General features: G+C 48.3%; 5 protein-coding genes and 1 non-coding gene across 6 annotated transcripts; 4 read left to right on the forward strand and 2 right to left on the reverse strand.

The window, feature by feature from the left end:
• Positions 1 to 1,962: 1,962 nt before the first annotated feature.
• Pdw03_6617 (Small GTPase superfamily, ARF/SAR type) lies at positions 1,963 to 4,242 on the forward strand (the record flags this gene model as incomplete). Its single annotated transcript, XM_014679823.2, has 3 exons — positions 1,963 to 2,173; positions 2,226 to 2,913; positions 2,973 to 4,242. 3 exons carry the CDS (start codon positions 1,963 to 1,965, stop codon positions 4,240 to 4,242), a joined length of 2,169 nt encoding a protein of 722 aa, XP_014535309.2.
• A 265-nt stretch (positions 4,243 to 4,507) lies between these two features.
• Pdw03_rRNA41 lies at positions 4,508 to 4,623 on the forward strand. Its single transcript, XR_010715638.1, has one exon. It is a non-coding gene; the product is annotated as a 5S ribosomal RNA (ribosomal RNA).
• Positions 4,624 to 5,636: 1,013 nt separating this feature from the next.
• Positions 5,637 to 8,271, reverse strand: Pdw03_6618 (Glycylpeptide N-tetradecanoyltransferase; the record flags this gene model as incomplete). Its single annotated transcript, XM_066101404.1, has 8 exons — positions 5,637 to 5,841; positions 5,896 to 6,065; positions 6,117 to 6,135; positions 6,627 to 6,820; positions 6,891 to 7,210; positions 7,277 to 7,346; positions 7,401 to 7,674; positions 7,766 to 8,271. 8 exons carry the CDS (start codon positions 8,269 to 8,271, stop codon positions 5,637 to 5,639), a joined length of 1,758 nt encoding a protein of 585 aa, XP_065956487.1.
• Positions 8,272 to 10,860: 2,589 nt separating this feature from the next.
• On the forward strand, positions 10,861 to 12,332 carry Pdw03_6619 (Homocysteine synthase CysD; the record flags this gene model as incomplete). The annotated part of the gene is made up of 4 exons (XM_014679821.1): positions 10,861 to 10,904; positions 10,952 to 11,450; positions 11,509 to 12,077; positions 12,134 to 12,332. The coding sequence occupies 4 exons, from the start codon at positions 10,861 to 10,863 to the stop codon at positions 12,330 to 12,332; spliced, it is 1,311 nt and encodes a 436-aa protein (XP_014535307.1).
• Positions 12,333 to 12,794: 462 nt separating this feature from the next.
• Pdw03_6620 (ENTH/VHS) lies at positions 12,795 to 15,354 on the reverse strand (the record flags this gene model as incomplete). The annotated part of the gene is made up of 5 exons (XM_014679820.2): positions 12,795 to 13,307; positions 13,387 to 14,576; positions 14,635 to 14,731; positions 14,911 to 15,156; positions 15,235 to 15,354. 5 exons carry the CDS (start codon positions 15,352 to 15,354, stop codon positions 12,795 to 12,797), a joined length of 2,166 nt encoding a protein of 721 aa, XP_014535306.2.
• A 2,148-nt stretch (positions 15,355 to 17,502) lies between these two features.
• On the forward strand, positions 17,503 to 19,164 carry Pdw03_6621 (Citrate synthase; the record flags this gene model as incomplete). The annotated part of the gene is made up of 5 exons (XM_014679819.1): positions 17,503 to 17,613; positions 17,679 to 17,743; positions 17,808 to 17,892; positions 17,956 to 18,003; positions 18,058 to 19,164. The coding sequence occupies 5 exons, from the start codon at positions 17,503 to 17,505 to the stop codon at positions 19,162 to 19,164; spliced, it is 1,416 nt and encodes a 471-aa protein (XP_014535305.1).
• Between the last annotated feature and the right edge of the window lie 730 nt (positions 19,165 to 19,894).

The following is a 19,894-nucleotide window of genomic DNA, read 5'->3' on the forward strand; positions in this document are numbered from 1 at the left end:
CTCTGGAATTAGAAATGAATGGACAACCATGGTGAAAACCACAAGCAGAATCAATAATCAGTCTCAGTGGCAATGCTCGTAATATCTCAGTACACTATGTCTGATCGTACGTCCTTGCTATGGTTTTGTAGAGCGTAAGACCATGGGGCTTGAAGGTTCTGGCGGTCTCTATTGCCATTATATCGATAATCTCGTTCCAAGGGTTGACATTAATGATGAAAGGTAGTTAGCGCAGTGCCTACGTCAGGTGGGCCACAAACTCCTTTTCCAAATAGTACCATAGTGTGGCTCTGCTAAATCCCGGGCCGGGACCTGCGTCGTATACTCGTCTTCAATGAACGTTGGACTATAGAACAGGGTTTGGCGTTCTCAGCTTCGTCTGGAGCCGAGAATTGGCTGGGATGAAAGCGCACTCGACTTTGCTTCGGTCTGAGCTCGAGAGCCAACATTGGGTACAACTTCATATTCATTTTTCTCAACCCTCACTAACTAACGGGGAAACAAATGTTGTAATGTATAATGTAAATGTGGTTATATCGTTCTGCTACTAAGACTGAGTTTCAAAAAAAAAAATTTACAAATGTGTGATGAGCACTTTTAAATCCCTATTTATTAGGAGCTCCTTTCGATTACTATTATTTCGAACTATAGTTAGACTTTATTTACTGTTAAAGCTGTCTTTAACTATTACCATGTCTAACCGTGGTTAGAAACTATCGCCTACAGACTTGAAAAAGTTTCAATATAGAAAACGCCTGGCATTTTAATATCAACATCAAATCATAATAAAATACTCTTCCAATCTCTACCCACAAGAACATTAATAACCAGCCACTGAGCATTTGTTCCAAATAACCTAGCCCATAGCTTGAGAACAGCCAATTCCAAAGAAGCTGGTTCCAGATCTAGCAGCACCTCGCCGCCATCCGTAACACTCATCATTATCTCATGGTTAGCCGTTGGCAGATGAGAGAGAGGCTCATATATTATCCGCGTCTCTTGCCCCTTCTATCGCCTTACTTCGATATCAAAACTTATATTTCTACCGTTCGACGAGCTTGTATATTGCGAATCAACAACTCTATACTCTAGAGACTTAGGGGCATAAGCTCTTAGGCTTCTTCGTAGAGGTATGGTTATAGGGATGAATAAGAGATGTCAGAAATCGAACAGTTACACAATGGGCGGATGAATATCTTCAAAGGGAGCTCACAAACAGCTCATAATATACTAAATCCGCGTTGTCCGAAATGCCATTGAACCAATGCTTCGTACAAGTATTGACCAGAGTTTCCATGTAATGAGATATCATGTGAAGTCATATCCTGAGCTCAGATATGTACAGTGTCTCTAGTCGCGTTATACATAGTCAATGCCGATTTGGTAACATTTTTCTCTCACGTGCAACTCTAGTGGCCCCAAGGAGTATATGTCAAGTGTTAAAATGTTCTCATTTCCCAGGAACAAGAAGGAAATAATGCTCCTATTCCTAGGGTACTCTGGACGAGCCCTTAGATATGTGAAACCCACTTCTGTAGCTAGCATAGTTCGCCAGGACAGTTTCATGAGTCGATATTTAGCCGATGGCCCTAAAGTGAAATGAAACAGGTATGGCTCTATATAATGCCTTGGTGGTATTATGTATTATGAATGTATCTTGAAAATCAGAAGTGTTTCAAGTATTGTGGCTTATCTATCTTAAAGCGGGGGCTCAAGTTCAACAGCGGAGTCATTGCAGCGGCATATCCTCCGTACAGTGTACAGTGAGTGGTTTCAATGATTATATAATTCCCAGACGCGTGCTCAGTTTTACTTAGAGAGCCAAAAAGCGGCAAGGGTTAGTCCCTAAAACGGAAAGGGAAAGCCAAGAAGTCGGAAATCAAGCACATAGGACTCATAGAGTATTTCTGATTGTTCTATTTACCAGTCTATATTCTGCCTTTCTCATTCTACACTCCCAAAATGGCCCCCAAAGCACTGCAAAGCATTATTGGGTGGCTTTATGGCTATTCTGAACGTCGAGTTCTCCTCGTTGGAGAGGTGGCCTCTGGGAAGACTACGTTTCTTTCCCAACTTATTCTTGGTCGGGGAGTCTACACAATTCCAACCATGGGCCATTATCCCATACCCTTTGGGTATAAATTGCGCAAGTATATGCTCTGGGATACTGGAAGTACGTTTATCCTTCTTTCCGGACAACAGATCCTTATGCTAAACGCATCCAGTGGGATGCTTTCGGTACCCAAATTGGTTCGCATACTTGTATACCCCAGATTCATCCGTCTTGTTCTTCCACGACTGCACCTGGGATGAGGAACACACACAACAAAGCCTCGATCTCCTCTCTAGCATTGGCAGAGAAATGCTCCATGTGGGTCATAGAAGTTTATGGATCATCTTAAACAAGCAAGACTCTCTGTCTGCACAAGGGGTTGAAAACCTACGCCGGATATATGACGAGAAGTTGAAGGAAATGTTTGATGATCCGGTAAATTGCAGAGTTATTGATTCTTTCGTGAGTGGAAAGACGGGGGAAGGGGTCAAGGAGGTTATGGATGATCTACATATCTTTATGACTGGCATAGAACAAGGCCACAATCATCAACCGACATCTAAACAACCAGCCCCAAAAAACGTTCAAAAGGAGCAGATATTAGAGGATCATGACCTCAAAATGCGAATCGAAGAGGAAGGCTCCAGAGACAAGATGGATCCTCAGCAATTTTGGCGTTCCTTTTTGGATGCTAATCTGACGGAGTGGGACCATCGCTGTCACCTTAAATCGGGCTTCATTGTTGCCTTGGAGTCAATCAAGGAAGGAAAGAATGTGTTCGATATGGCGGAGATGTTCCTGGGGCATCTAAAGAGACTGAGAACGATGAAACCCGATCTTTTTCGCAATACAGAACATCGGTAAGAAGCCTTGGCAAATGGATGATGCTTTCCAAGGACATATGCTGAATACATGGAAGAACAATGACAATTTTCTGGCTCTCGCAACTGCAAAATGCTATTTTAAAATACAAAATCCATACTGAGAAAGACGAATTCCCATCCTGGAGTGACTTTCAACAAGTGCTCCTCTATACACCGTCACTGATGAACACCGGCCTTTGGAGACTATATTACACCAAGGAGCATATGTTCTCTGAAACAGCACGGGAGTCATGGTCACTTCCTGACCTGCAACCCCTACCGGGGCTTTCAAGTCCACACCATGATTCTTCCTCCGGGCATGCCCATAACCCGGACCGGCTCCTCCAGTACGCCTTTGCAGTTGTCCAACATACTCTCACTTCAGGCTCTCGTCGAGGCCAAGTTATCAAGGAAGCACTTGATTCGCTCAAGATGACGACAATGCGCCTCAGAACGACAAACTCGTCCGTGCCCCCCTATTCCGAAACACAAGCCTATTTCTGGATTCAAGTAGTTCATTCTGCCATCCAATCACTCAAGGCAGCTCCTGGAAGTTCAACGAGCGAAAGGTCAATACTCGACATCCCTGTGTCGCGCATTAGCTCCGCCACTCTCAACGCGCTTTTCGGACTGAATTCGTCTACTTGGAGACACTACTATTCCGAGAAGGTCTGGACTAGTGTTTCCGCACGTATGGGGTTTGTCCAACCAGACCTCAAGCCGATCCCAAATATCGTCACCATCTCATCTCGATCCCAAGAGCAGGCCGCTCTTTTGAAGCAGATGGAAAGTACTCTACTACGGAGGAGTCCTGGGTTGCCAACTTTCGAGTGTCTTTCTTTCCAGGCAATCTGGGTCATTCGAGATGTACAAGCATTGGCCAAATCCTCGATGGTGAATTCTCCTAGAATCTCGAGCCATTCCCACTTGTTACTCTATCTGTATACGAAGCTCGTAGTGGGGTCAGGCACCGGTCTGCCAGGAAAGACTGCATTGGAACAAGCAGAGCAAATGTCAGGTCCTTGGGTAGATTCGGTCACACACAAGATGTTCTGGATCCAGGTTTTCTTCACTGCCATGGCGCGTGCACAGGCTTCTAGGAAGATAGCCGACAAGCAGACATCCCTGGAAACAGTCACATTTGAAACCTTCATTCGAGGTAATCTCCATCTGGTTCATCAAGATTTGCCTAGCTTATATTACACCCCGGAGATCTGGGAAAGTAAAGAGGCATCCAAGGTAATGATTGCGCCTGATAGGAGGAGGATGGATGGGTTTCTCGAGTCAAAGAACAAGGATAGGCTGGAAGATTTGGTTTTTATCTAGTTTAGCCGTTCAAAATGGAGCCATCTCCAACGCGTTTTCATCAGGAATTGTTGACGGCATCTTCACTCTTTTAGATAGGATCTTGTTGAGATAATGTCTCTTCTTCCTCCATCAGCGGAAGTGGGCTTTTGCTGTGTTGACTTCCGGTGTTTCTCTCTCCTTTCTAACCCGGTAGACTGCAGAGCGGCGCTCGTCCCAACACCCTCATCCCACCCACTACCCATCTGTTGAGATATGACTTTCTCTTCTGTAGCGCATTGTACATACGACCATAGGGTGTGGAAAACAGGGCTTCCCGTCCGCTCAGCCGTACTTAAGCCACACGCCGGTGAGTTAGTAGTTGGGTGGGTGACCACCAGCGAATCCTCACTGTTGTATGTTTTTTGTGATTTTGTTTCGCGATCAAAAAAACGTAATGCCACTCGACCCTTCAGGCCCTCTACCTAAGTTCCGGAAGCAATGATGGATCCTTCCTCTCCTATACTGATGTCTTCTCTTGACCATGTTATTCTGATTACACCTTTTTCACAGGACATCGAGAATTTCTCTGGCCTTTACCAAGGATCAGAAACAAAAGAGGTCAATCAAGCTTGCAGAATATACGGCCTCTCTGATCTTGAAGAACTTGCCAAGCTAACTATCGAGAGATTGGGCGACAAAGATGCCGATGCTCGACATACTTTGCACAACAAGAGACGTGGTTTCAAAACTTCTCGGAGAAACCTGGCTTTCGAATTACAAACGATTGCCAAATCCGGGACAAGTAAGCATTGATCTGAATGATCTGTATAGTTTTCTCGGCCAAAATCGTTCTTTTGATAATGCTGTAATGAAAAATATGCTCGAAATCCTGTCATTTCAAATCGTGTCTTCGAAGAATACCCTGAAAGACGGTAAATCCCATTGGCAACGATTTGACATACCAGACTGTAAAGCGAAATCATCTCACTAAGCTCAACTTCAAAGAGGAGAAATAAAACCTCCAAAGTCAGTGCCAATAGTAGCCTGAGGTCACCGCCGAAGAGCCTCTCGCAGAAGGACCTCTCGCTGAAGAGTGGCCTGGAGCCTCTTGATCGAGCGATGGCGCATATGCTGATACCATCATGCTACCCGATGAGACAGCACCACCAATTCTACATCCCACAGAAAACCAAGCCAAGGCTGGATCATTTGGGGAAGTTTTCGGTCGCAGAGTTAGCATTGTATAGGAATTGGAATAATTTGTTACCAGCTAGAAGGGCTTAGAGGATTCTCAAGCTCACGATGAAAGGTCTCCCGACCCCAAGCAAAGATGGATTCATCTCGGTGTTTGCGAGTTGAATTTGTCTGTTGGATTGTACCGTCTCGTGTTGAGCCTGTTCTTGAATTTCACTGAACTAAACTTTACCCCAAGATTAATAGTCACGACGCTTTCCACGATGCCAGTACTGTTGCATGGAGGGTTTCTTTTCCTCATCATTATCTGGTGGTCCTTTCTGGATTGGGATGTTCTTAAGAGCTTTTATATCTGACTGATAGGTAATGGACGGGTGGAGTATCTGGTGGGTCTGGATGGCCTGTCGGAACAGGTTCCATGAGTCTACCCAAACTGCTAGTCCGCTGAGAGCCTGGAAACATGGTGAGATCCTGATGCTGAGTTGTCCCATGAATCACCGCATTGTTGGCAGTGCTGATTTGGGAACTATCCGATTCAATGGTTCCTCAACGAGAAAATCGATGCGCCAGAAACCGTATCGTCGCAAGACAAAGATGATCCAAAGGCGTCTGAAGAGAGCCAAATGTGTGATGTGGATGTATACGTAGGGTTTTCGCGGGAGACCGGTCTAATCCACATTGAGTCCGTGGATACTTCTGGGTTTGGGGGCTTTTCTTACTTCAAAGTTGGCATAAATGCTACACGGTATCGTCCATCAGAAGTTTCGCAGACGTTTCTGAGCTCCTGCAACTGAGGTGACGGATCCGGGGAAGAAACAGCATCCAAAGACCCACGATATGCTCTTCACAACAGGGCTTACATTCTAGAGTAACAGGTATCACACTCAACTTAGGTTTCCCCCATAATCGTGCCCGGCATTCAGACCACCAAACGGTTTCCGAAAGCATCATCCTCCGGCGATGACCTGAGAGTCAAAATTTGCCAACCTACAGGCATAATGATGCGGAGTGGGTGGATTGCCATACTGTGTAATTCACCCAACCCTGTTTGGCTCCGTCAACTCAGTAAAGAAAGGGGAAAAGAAAAGGAAAGGGCAATGGCATCTTCTTTTGATGTACAAAACGGACTTCAGTCCATGTGGAAGAAAACAAACCTCGCGGTCCAAAAAAAGACAGGGAGATCCTCGTCACTCTTGTCCAGCGCTGATTGAGACTGTATGCAGGCTTACAGCATCACGAGACCAATGCCCCCCATCGTCTTCTCATCCGGGAGATTTTTTTGGTTGATGCCGCCGGGGACAGGAGTCGTCCAGTAGTTGTACAGGTAGAAATGGAGCTGGCTAATTCCGGCGTTGAACTTGAGCTGTTCGAGGAAGAGAGGGTTGTCCTGGGTGGTGAGCGCGTTGAAGACGTCGAAGTGGGCCTAACAGACATAGGAAGAGATTAGTATCGACAGATAAGTGGACCGTGAGGAATTAGACAAATGGGCTTACCCGCTTAGCAAGGATCAGTGCATCGTTCATCAGCATGAGGAGCCGGTCCTTGTGAGCCTTCTGGTCGTTGGTGAAGGCGGTTTCGGTGGCATAGTAGTACAAGTAGGCAGTGCGCACTTCCTGGTGTTTTGGGTGCTGGATCACAGTGGATGGAAGGCTATAAAAGGAAAAGAAGTCGGTGATATTATGCGTTTCAGCATCCTCCACCACGTACGACCACACCACCTGCTCCTTCCCGAGGCTCTCCTTGTGCACCAGCCAGTGTGCGACTTCCTCTTTCGTGAACGCCGGGTTCAAATCGTAGCGGCGTAGGTAGCGCTCTAGCAAATCATGCATCGTGTCGATATCCTTAGGTTCCATAAGTCGAAGCCGCGGGGTCGACGTACTACTCGGAAGATAGTTCCTGGCAACTTGGCGGGCTTTGGTCGAGCCGTAGGGGAGCGGCGAAAAGCCGACCTCGTATAGTTTCAGCCAGTCTAGAGAACGGTGATAGTAGCGGCACGAGCTCACCGGCGTGGGGAGAACTACACCGGCGGTGTAAACAGCCTGGTAGATTCCATTTAGGTAGCAGCGACGAGTAATCTCTTTGATCAGAACGGGGGCCAGCCGCTTGGACCGCAGCTTCTTGTGAATGCAAAGGAAGTTGATCTCTATGACCTTTAGCTTCTGGCCCCGGATGCGGACATCTGTAGGCACACCACAGATTGACGCGACTAGCTTGCGGGACTTAGTCGCACGTACGCCAACGTGCCACTCCTTTTTCCAGCCGGGAGACATCAAAGCCCTATATGTATAAGCATGCATGTTGGCGTTTGATCTCCACTTCTCCCCTGATACGGAGACCATGATAGCACTATCAACCCCAGCCAACGTACCAGTGTAAAAACGACTGAGAGTATCTGAAGCGGAACATGGCGTCATCGTCTTCCACATAGTGATAGGTTAACAGATCCCACAGCTCCTGGAGTTCCGTCTCGTTCGTCAAGTCGAGAGTCGTCCACTCAAACCCCTCGATGAGCGGATCGGGCGTCTTTGAGACCTTCTCGGGGTCAATTCTCTTGATCGGACCGTCGGTGACCCCGCCAGATCCATCGAAGTGAGGCACCGGCTGCGTCTGCCAGAACTTGAAAGAAGCCATGTCCTTGTGATTCTTTCCTCCCACCGCAAGCCCGCTCGATAGATTGGCGATATCTATCGTGCGCCTCGTGGCGTTTTCCTTATCTATTACGCCCAACACGTTCTTCAAGGCCGGGCTACTCTCCAGCACTGCTTCCACGGTATCCGGGGTGCTCTCCTTGCCAGACAATTTGGCTTCGATTGCATCGTCGGAATCGGAGGCCTGTGTCTTGCCCTTATCTTGAGAATCCACAAGGTTCGACATTGTGATGGGCGGTCAGCATGGGAAAGAGGGAGCGGAGGAGGAGCAAGAGAAGATGGGAGCCTGAATGATTACGTCGATTGATACGGAGTAGGGATCCTTTAGTCAGATCTAACATAAGAAAAGGGGCACATGAACCCACGTGAAGTGTGTGCATCTAACTGAATGCGGCTAGTAGAGAGCTGGGCAGAATAGAATGCCAAAGTGCGGCATTCTTTTGACACGTCCTCGTTTTCTAAAACAAACAATGTGGCTGGGAGAGATACCCTCAGAAGGCGGGACGAAATCGAGTCTTCGCCCCCCCCCCCCCCAAAAAAGGCCCACAGATAGGAAAACACGAGGTGGAGACATCATTGCAAGCCAGCTCTGGAATTGACCTTGCCTAGTATAACTTTCGGATGAGTATACTTGACATTCTATGACAATGTGGTTGAATCCGACCACGCAATATCGTATACAAATATCCTCCAGAATTGGGATGGTTGGCTCCTGGAGGATGAGGAATAAAGCATGAGAAGAAGGTCGCGTAAGTGGTAACGCTATCAAATGCACGGAGTACACTGCCAACGGAGCGGTGCACACTAGCTTGGGGGCTGTATTGCGACCTGAGCTCGTGAAAAGCCTGAGGAAGATAAGACTGATGATATTAATACTATCATTATCATTGTTCTGTCGCTCTGTTCGATCAATTGCGATTGGGAGAGAAAAGGAAGCGGAAGAGAGAAGATTGACGAGCACAAGAGACACAGCCAACAACTAAATCAGGCAGAAATTGAGGCAGAAAGACTCTCACCGCTTTTCTTTTAGGACTGTTTCCGGCCAAATGGTAAAGTGGTCACTCCCATAGGATCGCCCAAGAGAAATAGAGGGAGGTTTTTTGTTTCGTTATCCAGGCCTTTCTCGTTGATCAAATTGTGCATTTAGCACAAAATTGACCCACAAAAAAACGTTACTTCCTCCAACCCGTGGTGCACCGACATTGGATTCTTCCTTCACCAGGTGTACATGGTCAAATAGAACACACCCCATCCAGGAAGCGGCGGGATGAGCTAGTGATGGTGCCCTTTCGATACATCACCATTGAATCCCCAAAAAAAATCTAGGGACAACGAGGGGTCTAGTGGCAGTGGATAGGACCCTACCTATGTTGTACATTCGTCTGACCAACTTTAACAAAGTGATCCTACGGAGTACTCCGTACAACAATGCAGGATCCGTTAAAACCTGCCACGCTTCTTGAGCCAAATTTCGTTATAAGGATTAACCGTGTCAAGCGCCTAACACACTCAGTGCGCCTCACTTGACGATAATTTTTCATCTTACCATCCACTTTGTTAGCATTTTACACTATATCACGATGTCAGAAAAAAAAAACAAAAAAAAAAGTGAGGAGCAAATTTTTTGGAGCTACTGATACATTCGGTCTAAATTAAAACATTCAAATAGCTTGTTTGGAAATTCGGGGTTCTGTGCGAACGGCCCGAAAAGATTGACGCGGAAGTACACCTACCGCTACTAGCCTAACACGGATATTAAGCCTAACTTGGGGGAGATGATGAAAAACTTAGATTAATACCCTATACCTTTGTAATACATACAAAACCCCCTTCTCTTCTTGAGAAGGCTCTAGATTTAATTCTAGACCGCGCTAGAAGCGATTAGATCGTAGGCCCTAATTGAGCCTACCACTTTAGATGAAGACCACCCTTTAAGACACCCTATTTTAACCTAGAATTGCTGGACAAGTGTGAGCTTCTTAAGTATTAGAATCTAGTGTCACTTTCGGTTTATGGTGTGACGAAGCGCTACTACGTCTATTGGTCGTACTCTCACTCTGACATAATGGTCTTTTGGCCGAGAGGAAGAGAGTGCGCCCAGGCATTACCTTTACAACTAGCCTTGACAGACTCTTAAGACTCATGTCTTACCCTTTACGATCTTTAAGTAGGATGAAATCGGCTACTAGGTGTAAAGGATACAGATCCTTGTCATGGAAATACATAGGAAGTGACGAGTCTAGTGACGTGACCGATCTGAGAGGGGTACAGAAGAAACATAAGCACTAGTAGATAAATATCCCTATGGATAAGAATCCCCTAGGATCCCTCCTACTTCTAGTAAGAATCAGTCTTAGCACACTTCAGTAGAATGTATCATGTCTCCTTCCTAGCCAGCGTATCTTACCCGGCTGATAGGCCTTGCACCCAAATCATCGTATGTGTATACCTTTGTGATACCCTGCATTCAAACTCAAGTAGGGTTCATATAATGGGAAACCAAAGGGGTACAACGTCAGTCTTTATAATAGGACTGACCTGGAAAGTCAAGGGGACCCCCGTCATCTGTGATCTGATCCGAAGGGACGTATCTATATCAATCCCCTCACAATATGTATTACGACATTGTATCTATGTGTCTGAGAATGCAGGAACGGTGGAAAATGAACTCTAAATCACGCCATCTGCAACCCGCCATCTTAAATCGACCCTCTTCCTTTTCTTCTTGATCTTCTTTGTTTCTTTTTTGATCCTGAGTATCTGATTGCGTGACAACATATTCCAAATTGAGATAACTTCCCCACATTCCTGAGCCATGTCTGAGAATCTCCACTTTGACACTCTGCAGCTTCATGCTGGGTAAGTGATCCCCTCAATTGAAAGACAAATCTAACACAGAGCTCAAGTCACGAACCCGATTCAGCCACAAACTCTCGCGCCGTCCCAATTTATGCAACTAGCTCTTACGTCTTCAATGACTCGGCCCATGGCGCGAGGCTCTTCGGCCTCAAGGAGTTCGGCAACATCTACAGCCGAATGATGAACCCTACAGTCGACGTCTTTGAGAAGCGAATTGCAGCCCTGGAAGGTGGTGCTGCCGCCGTTGCTGCCTCATCCGGCCAAGCAGCCCAATTCATGGCCATCTCAGCCCTCGCCCATGCTGGGGACAATATTGTCTCCACGACCAACCTGTACGGCGGCACCTTTAACCAGTTCAAAGTTATGCTCCCGCGCATGGGAATCACTACAAAGTTCGTCCAGGGTGACAACCCTGAAGATATTGCTGCCGCTATTGATGACCGTACCAAGGCGATCTACCTTGAGTCAATTGGCAACCCCCGCTACAATGTTCCGGACTTTGAGGCCATTGCCAAGGCTGCACATGAGAAGGGTGTTCCGGTTGTGGTATGTTGTTTTTCTGGAATGCGTGCAAAAACTCAAAGCTTACGAATCTTACTCTTAGGTTGATAACACCTTCGGTGCGGGTGGCTACTTCGTTCGCCCAATTGACCACGGTGCCGACATCGTCGTACACAGTGCTACAAAGTGGATCGGTGGTCATGGTACCACAATTGCTGGAGTCGTGGTTGACAGTGGAAAGTTTGACTGGGGCAAGAACGCTGCTCGGTTCCCCCAATTCGTCGAGCCATCCGAAGGTTACCACGGGTTGAAGTTCTGGGAAACCTTTGGCTCGCTTGCTTATGCTATCCGAGTGCGTGTGGAGATCCTGCGCGACGTTGGTTCTACTCTGAGCCCCTTCGCTGCCCAGCAGTTGATTCTCGGCTTGGAGACTCTGAGCCTGCGATGCGAGCGACACGCAACTAACGCTACCGCCCTGGCTAAATGGCTGCAGAAGAACGAGAATGTGAGCTGGGTGTCATACCTTGGTTTGGAAGATCACCCTAGTCATGATCTCGCAAAAAAGTACCTGCCCCGCGGCTTTGGTGGTGTGCTATCTGTGGGCATCAAGGGTGGCGCTTCCGCTGGTGCTCAGGTCGTTGACAACTTCAAGTTGATTTCGAACCTTGCCAAGTATTCTTCATTCCCATTCCCTCTTCTTGGAATCATTTTACTAATATACACTGCAGTGTCGGCGATTCCAAGACTCTCGCTATCCACCCTTGGTCCACCACCCATGAACAGCTCACGGAGCAGGAACGTCGTGACTCCGGTGTCAAAGAAGATGGAATCCGGATCTCGGTTGGCACCGAGTACATTGGCGATATTATTGCTGACTTTGAGCAGTCGTTCCAGGCATCAAAGGCTCTGCCGGATCGTACTGCTTAGAAGGCTTTAACACGTGTGGATGCACTCGTGCGTAAAGAAGGAATACACCAGAACACTGCACAGTAGCACGGTAAATTTAGTGATGACCTCGATACGATATGAATGAACAATCTTACAAGACAAATACTACAAGTAAGACTTGTCTGTAGACAAGGCTGAGCCAAAAATTTCAACCATTACAAGGGAACCATGAGGTTATGTCAAAAAGTTAGTTGAATTCTCTCGTTAGGTTTGTTTCATCCGAATGTGTCCACCATATTCAATCACCATTGGCGAGACCTCATGCACAACTGTGGAAATTAGAAAGGTAAGAGAAGTGCAGAAAGAACGAAAACCTCCCACCGCCGAATGATATGCCTCGAGATTAAAAAGAAAAAGTCCAATCCCCCAACGCCTTTGCCATGCGCGGTGCGCGCAACCTATTTGGACCATATGCACGCATCAATGAGGAATTAAGAAAAATCAATTGCCCTGACCACCGGAAGGAGGCTGAGAGCCGGGCATACCAGGCTGGCCACCCATCATGAATCCGGGAGGCAGCATGGGCATGCTGGCAAAGTTGAAACCATAGGAAGGAACTGCAGGTGCGGCTCCCTGGTTGTTCATGTTTGGCATATCAAGTTCTCCACCTCCCATCTGGGGCCCACCGCCGTATCCATCACGCTCAGGACGGCGACCGCCGAAACGAGCATCCTGGGGGTTAGGGTTGGTGCGAGTGGAAATTGGGCCACGCTTGCCGCCAGTGTCAGTGGCGATACGACGGCTGATAGCCTTGGAAGAGACACCTGCGCCAATTTCAATGTCGGGCTCTTCAACAATCATTCCAGATTCAATCGGACGTCCACCAGTCCCACCATATTCGGCCGAAAGCATCCACTTGCGATCAGCTTCAGTCAATCTCTCAATCGGGATTATGCTAACTCCAGTCTGGTAGTCGCTGCAGTCACGGGGACCAAAGCCAACACCCCAACGAGTCTATATTGATAAGGTTAGTGATAAGGTCCAGCCACCCCAGGGGAGGATAAATAAAAAGAAAACGAAGAAAAAGACTTACCCTGAGTTGCATCTCGCCGGTACGGTAAGACTCCATTCCATCACGTGCCTGCATGGCATCGGTGCGGCTGACCATCTTAATAAAAGCGTGGCGCTTGTCCACGTTGACGATGCAAGTTTGAACGATTCCAAACTGACCAAAGAGCTGACGCAGGTGAGCCTCAGAGGAGGTGACACCACCAACGAAAAGAGTTCGGCTCAAGACTTTGATCATACCCTGACCAATCGAATAGTCCCATTCAATGAACTTGGGTCCAGGGGGAGGCAAGTTAGGATCCTTGTTACGAGCAGGCGAAGGCGAGCGACGTCTACCACCACGGCCACCAGGAGGGCTACGCTGGCGATACTCATTACCACGACGGCCGCGCACATCGCGCGGGTCTCCACGACGACCAGGCGATTCTCCATATTCTCCATAAACAGGGCTGTCACGACGGCGAGGAGGCGAAGCAGTGCGGCGTCTATCCCAGCCTGGAGAGCGAGAGCGACGACGATATCCAGTGGGCGGCGAGCGAGGGTAATCACGGCCACGATCATCCTTATTCTGGGTGTCCGAATGACCCCATCCACCAACGTTCTGTCCTTGCATCGGATTAAATCCAGCCATCGGTCCACCAGGCATCACAGGCATACCAGGCATGCCAGGCATGCCCGGAATACCGCCCATACCACCATTGTTGGTCATACTGAAGAGCTGCAAGGCAGTCCCCCATTGGTCCTGAGGTATACCCTGGGCAGCGAGCATCTGAAGAAGCTGGAGCTGCTGTGCCATGGCGTTCGAGTCGGGTGCAGGTTGCGCAGCCTGAGGAAGCATCGCGGTCAACGGGTTCGCGGCGGGCATCGAGATTGGAGTTCCACTTTGACCCTGCGGCTGGAGAGCAGGGTTCTGACCCATGCCGGGCATGCCTGCGAAAGGAGGCGCGACAGGTCCACCGGCGCCGAGTGCATTCATAGCAGCAGCCATGTGCGAGCTTGGATCATTGGCTGGTGTCACAGAGGCCGAGTTGAAAGCACCCAGAGGGTTGGCCGGAGCATGAGACGAAGGAGCAGCAGGCGCGGTAGTGTTCTGCTTGGCCATGTCTGCCAAAGCTTTCAGGATGCTCGAGGTGTCAGGTGCTGCCGACTGTTGCGGGATTCCGATCGGGTTGGCGTTCGGCGCAGGAGATCCTTCGGGGGTGTTCGATTCGACGTCTAAAGAAATGTGAGTATCAAGCATCGGCGGCATCCCTTGACATTCTTGAAGACTTACTTTGAGCAGCATTCAGTTTCTCCTTGAACGAAGCGAGCATCGGGGTCGGGAAAGTCGCACCACGTTCCCAGATGTCGACCAGCTTCTTGATCTTGTCCTAAATTGTGACAGGGCATATGTGAGTTACATGTTCGAAAAGGTCTGGTCAAAGCGGCATGATCTTCGGATTGAAGTACACCTGGGCAAGGATTGTAGTATGCAAGGCTTGGCAATTGCCAAGGCTGCGATGCTGGAGGCATGAAGTTTATCTTGATACAGGTATGTCCTATTGCGTACCTTTTGGTCATGGGGAGCATTATTGATGATGTCTGTCATCAAAATAGGCAGGAGATCAGTAACCCGCTTGACACCTGCAGCGAAGGTTCCATCAGGCGCATCGCCGCCAGGAACCTGGCCGGCCTTGCGCGCGGCCTCTACCCATTGCCGAGTTACTGAGTCTACCACATAAAGCACACCCAGCTTGTGGGAGCCCGGGGCCTTCTTGAAGTGAGTGTAAATTTTCTGAATGAGAACTGATTCGTTCTGTGGGCAGGGTTAGCATGTCATCAATCACGCCGGGACCAATGAGATGAATCAATCGACCAAAGGGGACAAGCGTACCTGCACGTTGGCATTGCACAAGTTTGTGATGCCGCCAATCTTTGAACCAGATACGCCAGGTGGCTTGAGAGCCAGCATGGATTGGAGAAGATTCTCCAGTTCAGCTACTGCGGAAGACATGGCGGGAAATACTACCGTGAGTCCACGTGCAAGGAGAGTCGCAAAAGAAAGAATAAAAGAGGAGGTCCCGTCGAGACTTTATGCAGATGGGAGGAAGCAATCGAGAAGTCCCGCCTACTGCGCTATGTGACGCGACAGACAATCCCTCGGTATGAAAAGAAGATATGTTTAATCGAGTCCCTGGCGATTCTTCACTACAGACTCCACGAGCGCATTCACTGTCGACCAGAGAATAGCCGCCTACAGCTGGAATACAGCCTAGCGATATTGTGTCCAGGAAGGCTGCCTGGCGCCGAGTACGAGAGTACGGGGAGTACGGGAGATGTACAGCCTAGAGTGTCTTTTTGCAGTGAGATCCCAGAGAAAAACCAGATAGGGTTTACGGAGTCCAATAGGATCCAGTGAAGTCCAGCGCAATCAGCCGATGAACTGAAGTCGAGAAACTGATGAAATCGAAGGGAAGAAGGATGCTGAGATGGGGGGACGAAGATGAAGATCAATGGAAAGACCGTCAAAGGGGACAGCAGACTCTGCCACTGACGCTAGTCCTACCATGGACAGTCACGTGACATTGACAAGCTGCGTCTTCGGTTGTTATCCGCAACCCCAGCCTTCTTCATCTTCTGTCCAAAGTTGAAGACCCTTGTTGTTGCAAAGCGGCTAAAAGGGAGGCCGAGGTGACTATTGTCGAACCCTCCAAATCGCAAGGCTCGCGTTAACAAGCATTGAGTTTTCAGATATTGACCTTGAAAGAGATTCTTAATTTTATCTTCACCCTCCTTTTTTTTGGTATCAAACATGGTATCTCGATATTGTAGTTGGTGGATGTACGGCCTAGGTCTCTGTTGAGGTGATAAATAAAAATGGCCAAACAATAGAAATTAAGATTCGTTCTAATACAATGAAAAATTCCTCAAACAAAAACATCAAGTACAAAATGACATTTTACCAATTGTACCATCTCATCTGATTGCGCTGAGCCGAGGGACCCGTACCCCTTTCTCCCAGTACATTTCTGCTCCTGGATGCCGCCCTGTAGCTCCCGACCTCGGTGAACCATTTTAGAAAGGCCATTGTACAACATAATATCTAGGTAAATCTTGCATAACGAGACCCTTGGGATTCAAATATAGGTTACGACGGCACTAAGTGCAACATGGCATATATACGGAGTACACATGCAGAAATTTCTATCTGATAAGCTCCAACCGAGGGTTAGCCAAATCGGACGGATGGCGGCGCAGAAGAAAATGGCGACTTTTCGACGTCATTACCTGCCAGGGATACGATTGTGGACTGTATTGTACCACGAAATTTGAAAACATTAGAACCGGGGCAAAGTGCGGGAGGATTTGATTACGTACATGCAGTCTGGAGTATTGAGATGAACAACTTTGATGATATTTATTTTGTTATACTGATCTTCTTCACAGATAAATGCATGGTCTTTTAAATCTACATAGATATATGTAGCGATACTGTAGTGTATGTAGTAGAAAAGAACACATTTCCCCCAATTCAATCTTTAAGGAGTGAACCTCACAGTTGATATGCCGGCAGCCCGAGCCCGTGCTCTTCCGTACCATTGGGGGAAAATTACAGTCTTAGAGACGACCTTGGGAGCTATGTACCTATAGTGGACTGTTCACAACTTTCAACACCCCAGCCCCACACCGCTTTGATTATATAATGTTGTGCCCTTCAAAAATTTCCTTCAATTAAGGTGTACTTCTAAATCTCTAGCTTTCAATTGCCTGTACAAGGCCAGGAATCGCCTTGGCAAAAACCACTAAAACTAGAGATAGATTAAGCCCACTAGCTCATATATAAGAGTGGTATAGGCCACAAAGGAAAGCGGTATAAATGTGGGGCTTCTGGGGGAGTTGAAACTTATAAACAGTCATTGTACTCCGTACGGAGAACAACATACAGCTGACTGAGCTTCCACATCGTCCCGAAAGTGGCCCTGTTACCGTACGGACCGTACCGGCTGTAATACGGCCAAAAGGGAAAAAAACCGAGAAAATTCCAGGCGCAAAAGAGCTCATTTCCGAATTCTTTCTTTCCTTTCTTCTTCTCTCCCAGGCTTTGTGACCACTTCTCCATCTCCTCCATATTACCCATCCCACATATCCTGTCTGATTCGACATGGCTTCTTCCCTCAGAATCGGTACTACCGCTCTCCGATCTTCCATCGCGAAGCCGGTGCAGTCCGCTGCCTTGAATGGCGTGCGCTGCTATTCTTCCGTCAAGGTTAAGGTATGATGCTCCGTCTTCAGATTGAACTTTGTTCAGTAGAATGCTAACCTAGTTTAATTGTCTAGTCCCTCAAGGACACCTTCGCCGACAACCTGCCCGCCGAGATCGAGAAGGTCAAGAAGCTCCGCAAGTATGTGACGCGCCCTTGCATTGGAAATCAAACAGCAGCTGATCATGGCATCCAATCCTTGTAGGGAACACGGCAACAAGGTCATTGGTGAGGTTACCCTCGACCAGGCTTACGGTGGTGCCCGTGGTATCAAGTCCCTCGTTTGGGAGGTACGTTGAGAAATTCCACAGCCCCTGGCAAATGATGACCCTAATCTTTGATATTTTTTCTAGGGCTCCGTCCTCGACTCTGAGGAGGGTATCCGTTTCCGTGGCTACACTGTAAGTCTCACTCGCCTCGGAATCTGTTTCCTGCTTGCTCACTGTCATTTCTAGATCCCCGAGTGCCAAAAGCTCCTGCCCAAGGCTCCCGGTGGTGAGGAGCCCCTGCCTGAGGGTCTCTTCTGGCTTCTGTTGACCGGCGAGATCCCCTCCGAGCAGCAGGTCCGCAACCTGTCTGCCGAGTGGGCTGCTCGCTCCGATGTTCCCAAGTTCGTTGAGGAGCTCATCGATCGTTGCCCTAACACCCTCCACCCCATGGCCCAATTCTCTCTGGCCGTGACCGCTCTCGAGCACGAGTCTGCCTTCGCCAAGGCCTACGCCAAGGGTGTCAACAAGAAGGAGTACTGGACCTACACCTTCGAGGACTCCATGGACCTCATCGCCAAGCTGCCCACTATTGCTTCCCGCATCTACCGCAACGTCTTCAAAGATGGCAAGGTCGCCCCTGTCCAGAAGGACAAGGATTACTCCTTCAACTTGGCCAACCAGCTTGGCTTCGGCGACAACAAGGACTTTGTTGAGCTGATGCGCCTGTACCTGACCATCCACTCCGACCACGAGGGTGGTAACGTCAGCGCCCACACCACCCACTTGGTTGGCAGTGCTCTGAGCTCCCCTATGCTCTCTCTGTCCGCCGGTCTCCAAGGTCTTGCCGGTCCTCTTCACGGTCTCGCCAACCAGGAGGTCCTGAACTGGATCACCAAGATGAAGGAGTCCGTCGGCAGCGACATTAGTGACCAGTCCATCAAGGACTACCTCTGGGCCACCCTTAACAGCGGCCAGGTTGTCCCCGGTTACGGCCACGCCGTTCTGCGCAAGACTGACCCTCGTTACGTCTCTCAGCGCGAGTTTGCTCTCCGCAAGCTGCCCGATGACCCTCTGTTCAAGCTGGTCAGCCAGGTCTACAAGATCGCTCCCGGCGTTCTGACCGAGCACGGCAAGACCAAGAACCCCTACCCCAATGTCGATGCCCACTCTGGAGTCCTCCTCCAATACTACGGTTTGACCGAGGCTAACTACTACACCGTCCTCTTCGGTGTGTCTCGTGCCATTGGTGTTCTGCCCCAGCTGATCATCGACCGTGCTCTTGGCATGCCCATCGAGCGCCCTAAGTCTTTCAGCACTGAGGCCTACGCCAAGTTGGTTGGTGCTAAGCTTTAGGCGCATGAATCTTCCCCATCTCTTTTTTTTTAATATCATCCTTGGGGCCCGTTGAAAACCCGAGTTAGACATTTGTATTACCTCCTTTGTTTGACCGAGAGAGTCTTTGGTTATTTTCATGTTGTATGATAGGGACTTGATCGGTTCGAGCGGGCCTTGTAACAGAACTTCCATGTCAAATCATTTATGATTTCCATTCTTTGGTCAGACAAAGTACCTTGCATCAAACAGGTACTCCGTAAATTGTGTGGACATACATCATCGGTCGAAAACCAATAGTAATCCGGGACTCAAGGTACAGCGTGGTACATCACACGTTCTGACGACTACCTGTGTTGAATCGATCACATGCGGGGATTGTTGGGACACTCAACGTCTCCACATGTCAACAATAGATTTAAGAAGTACTATGGAAATAATGCTTAATTGTATTTAATGTTGTAAAAATAACCACGTATATATTTAAATGATAGAATACAAGAAACATATAATCAAAGAAAACCAATATAGTACGTTGTGAACTCCGAAATTCGGTGGATTCCGGTATGGGAGGTACCGAGTACCCATGAATATGAGTGGAAACTTTAAGGATCGGATGTACCAGGTACAACCTAGCCCCCAGCTTGCCCAAAGCTTTGATTTCCCCGACCCTATAAGACAATCCTTCCTCATCTCTCCTCTTTCTTCCATTCACACTTCCTAGCATTCCATCCTCGACTTTTTTAAGTCC

Source organism: Penicillium digitatum, chromosome 2 (genome assembly GCF_016767815.1).
Source record: "Penicillium digitatum chromosome 2, complete sequence".
Classification (NCBI taxonomy): Eukaryota; Fungi; Ascomycota; class Eurotiomycetes; order Eurotiales; family Aspergillaceae; genus Penicillium; species Penicillium digitatum.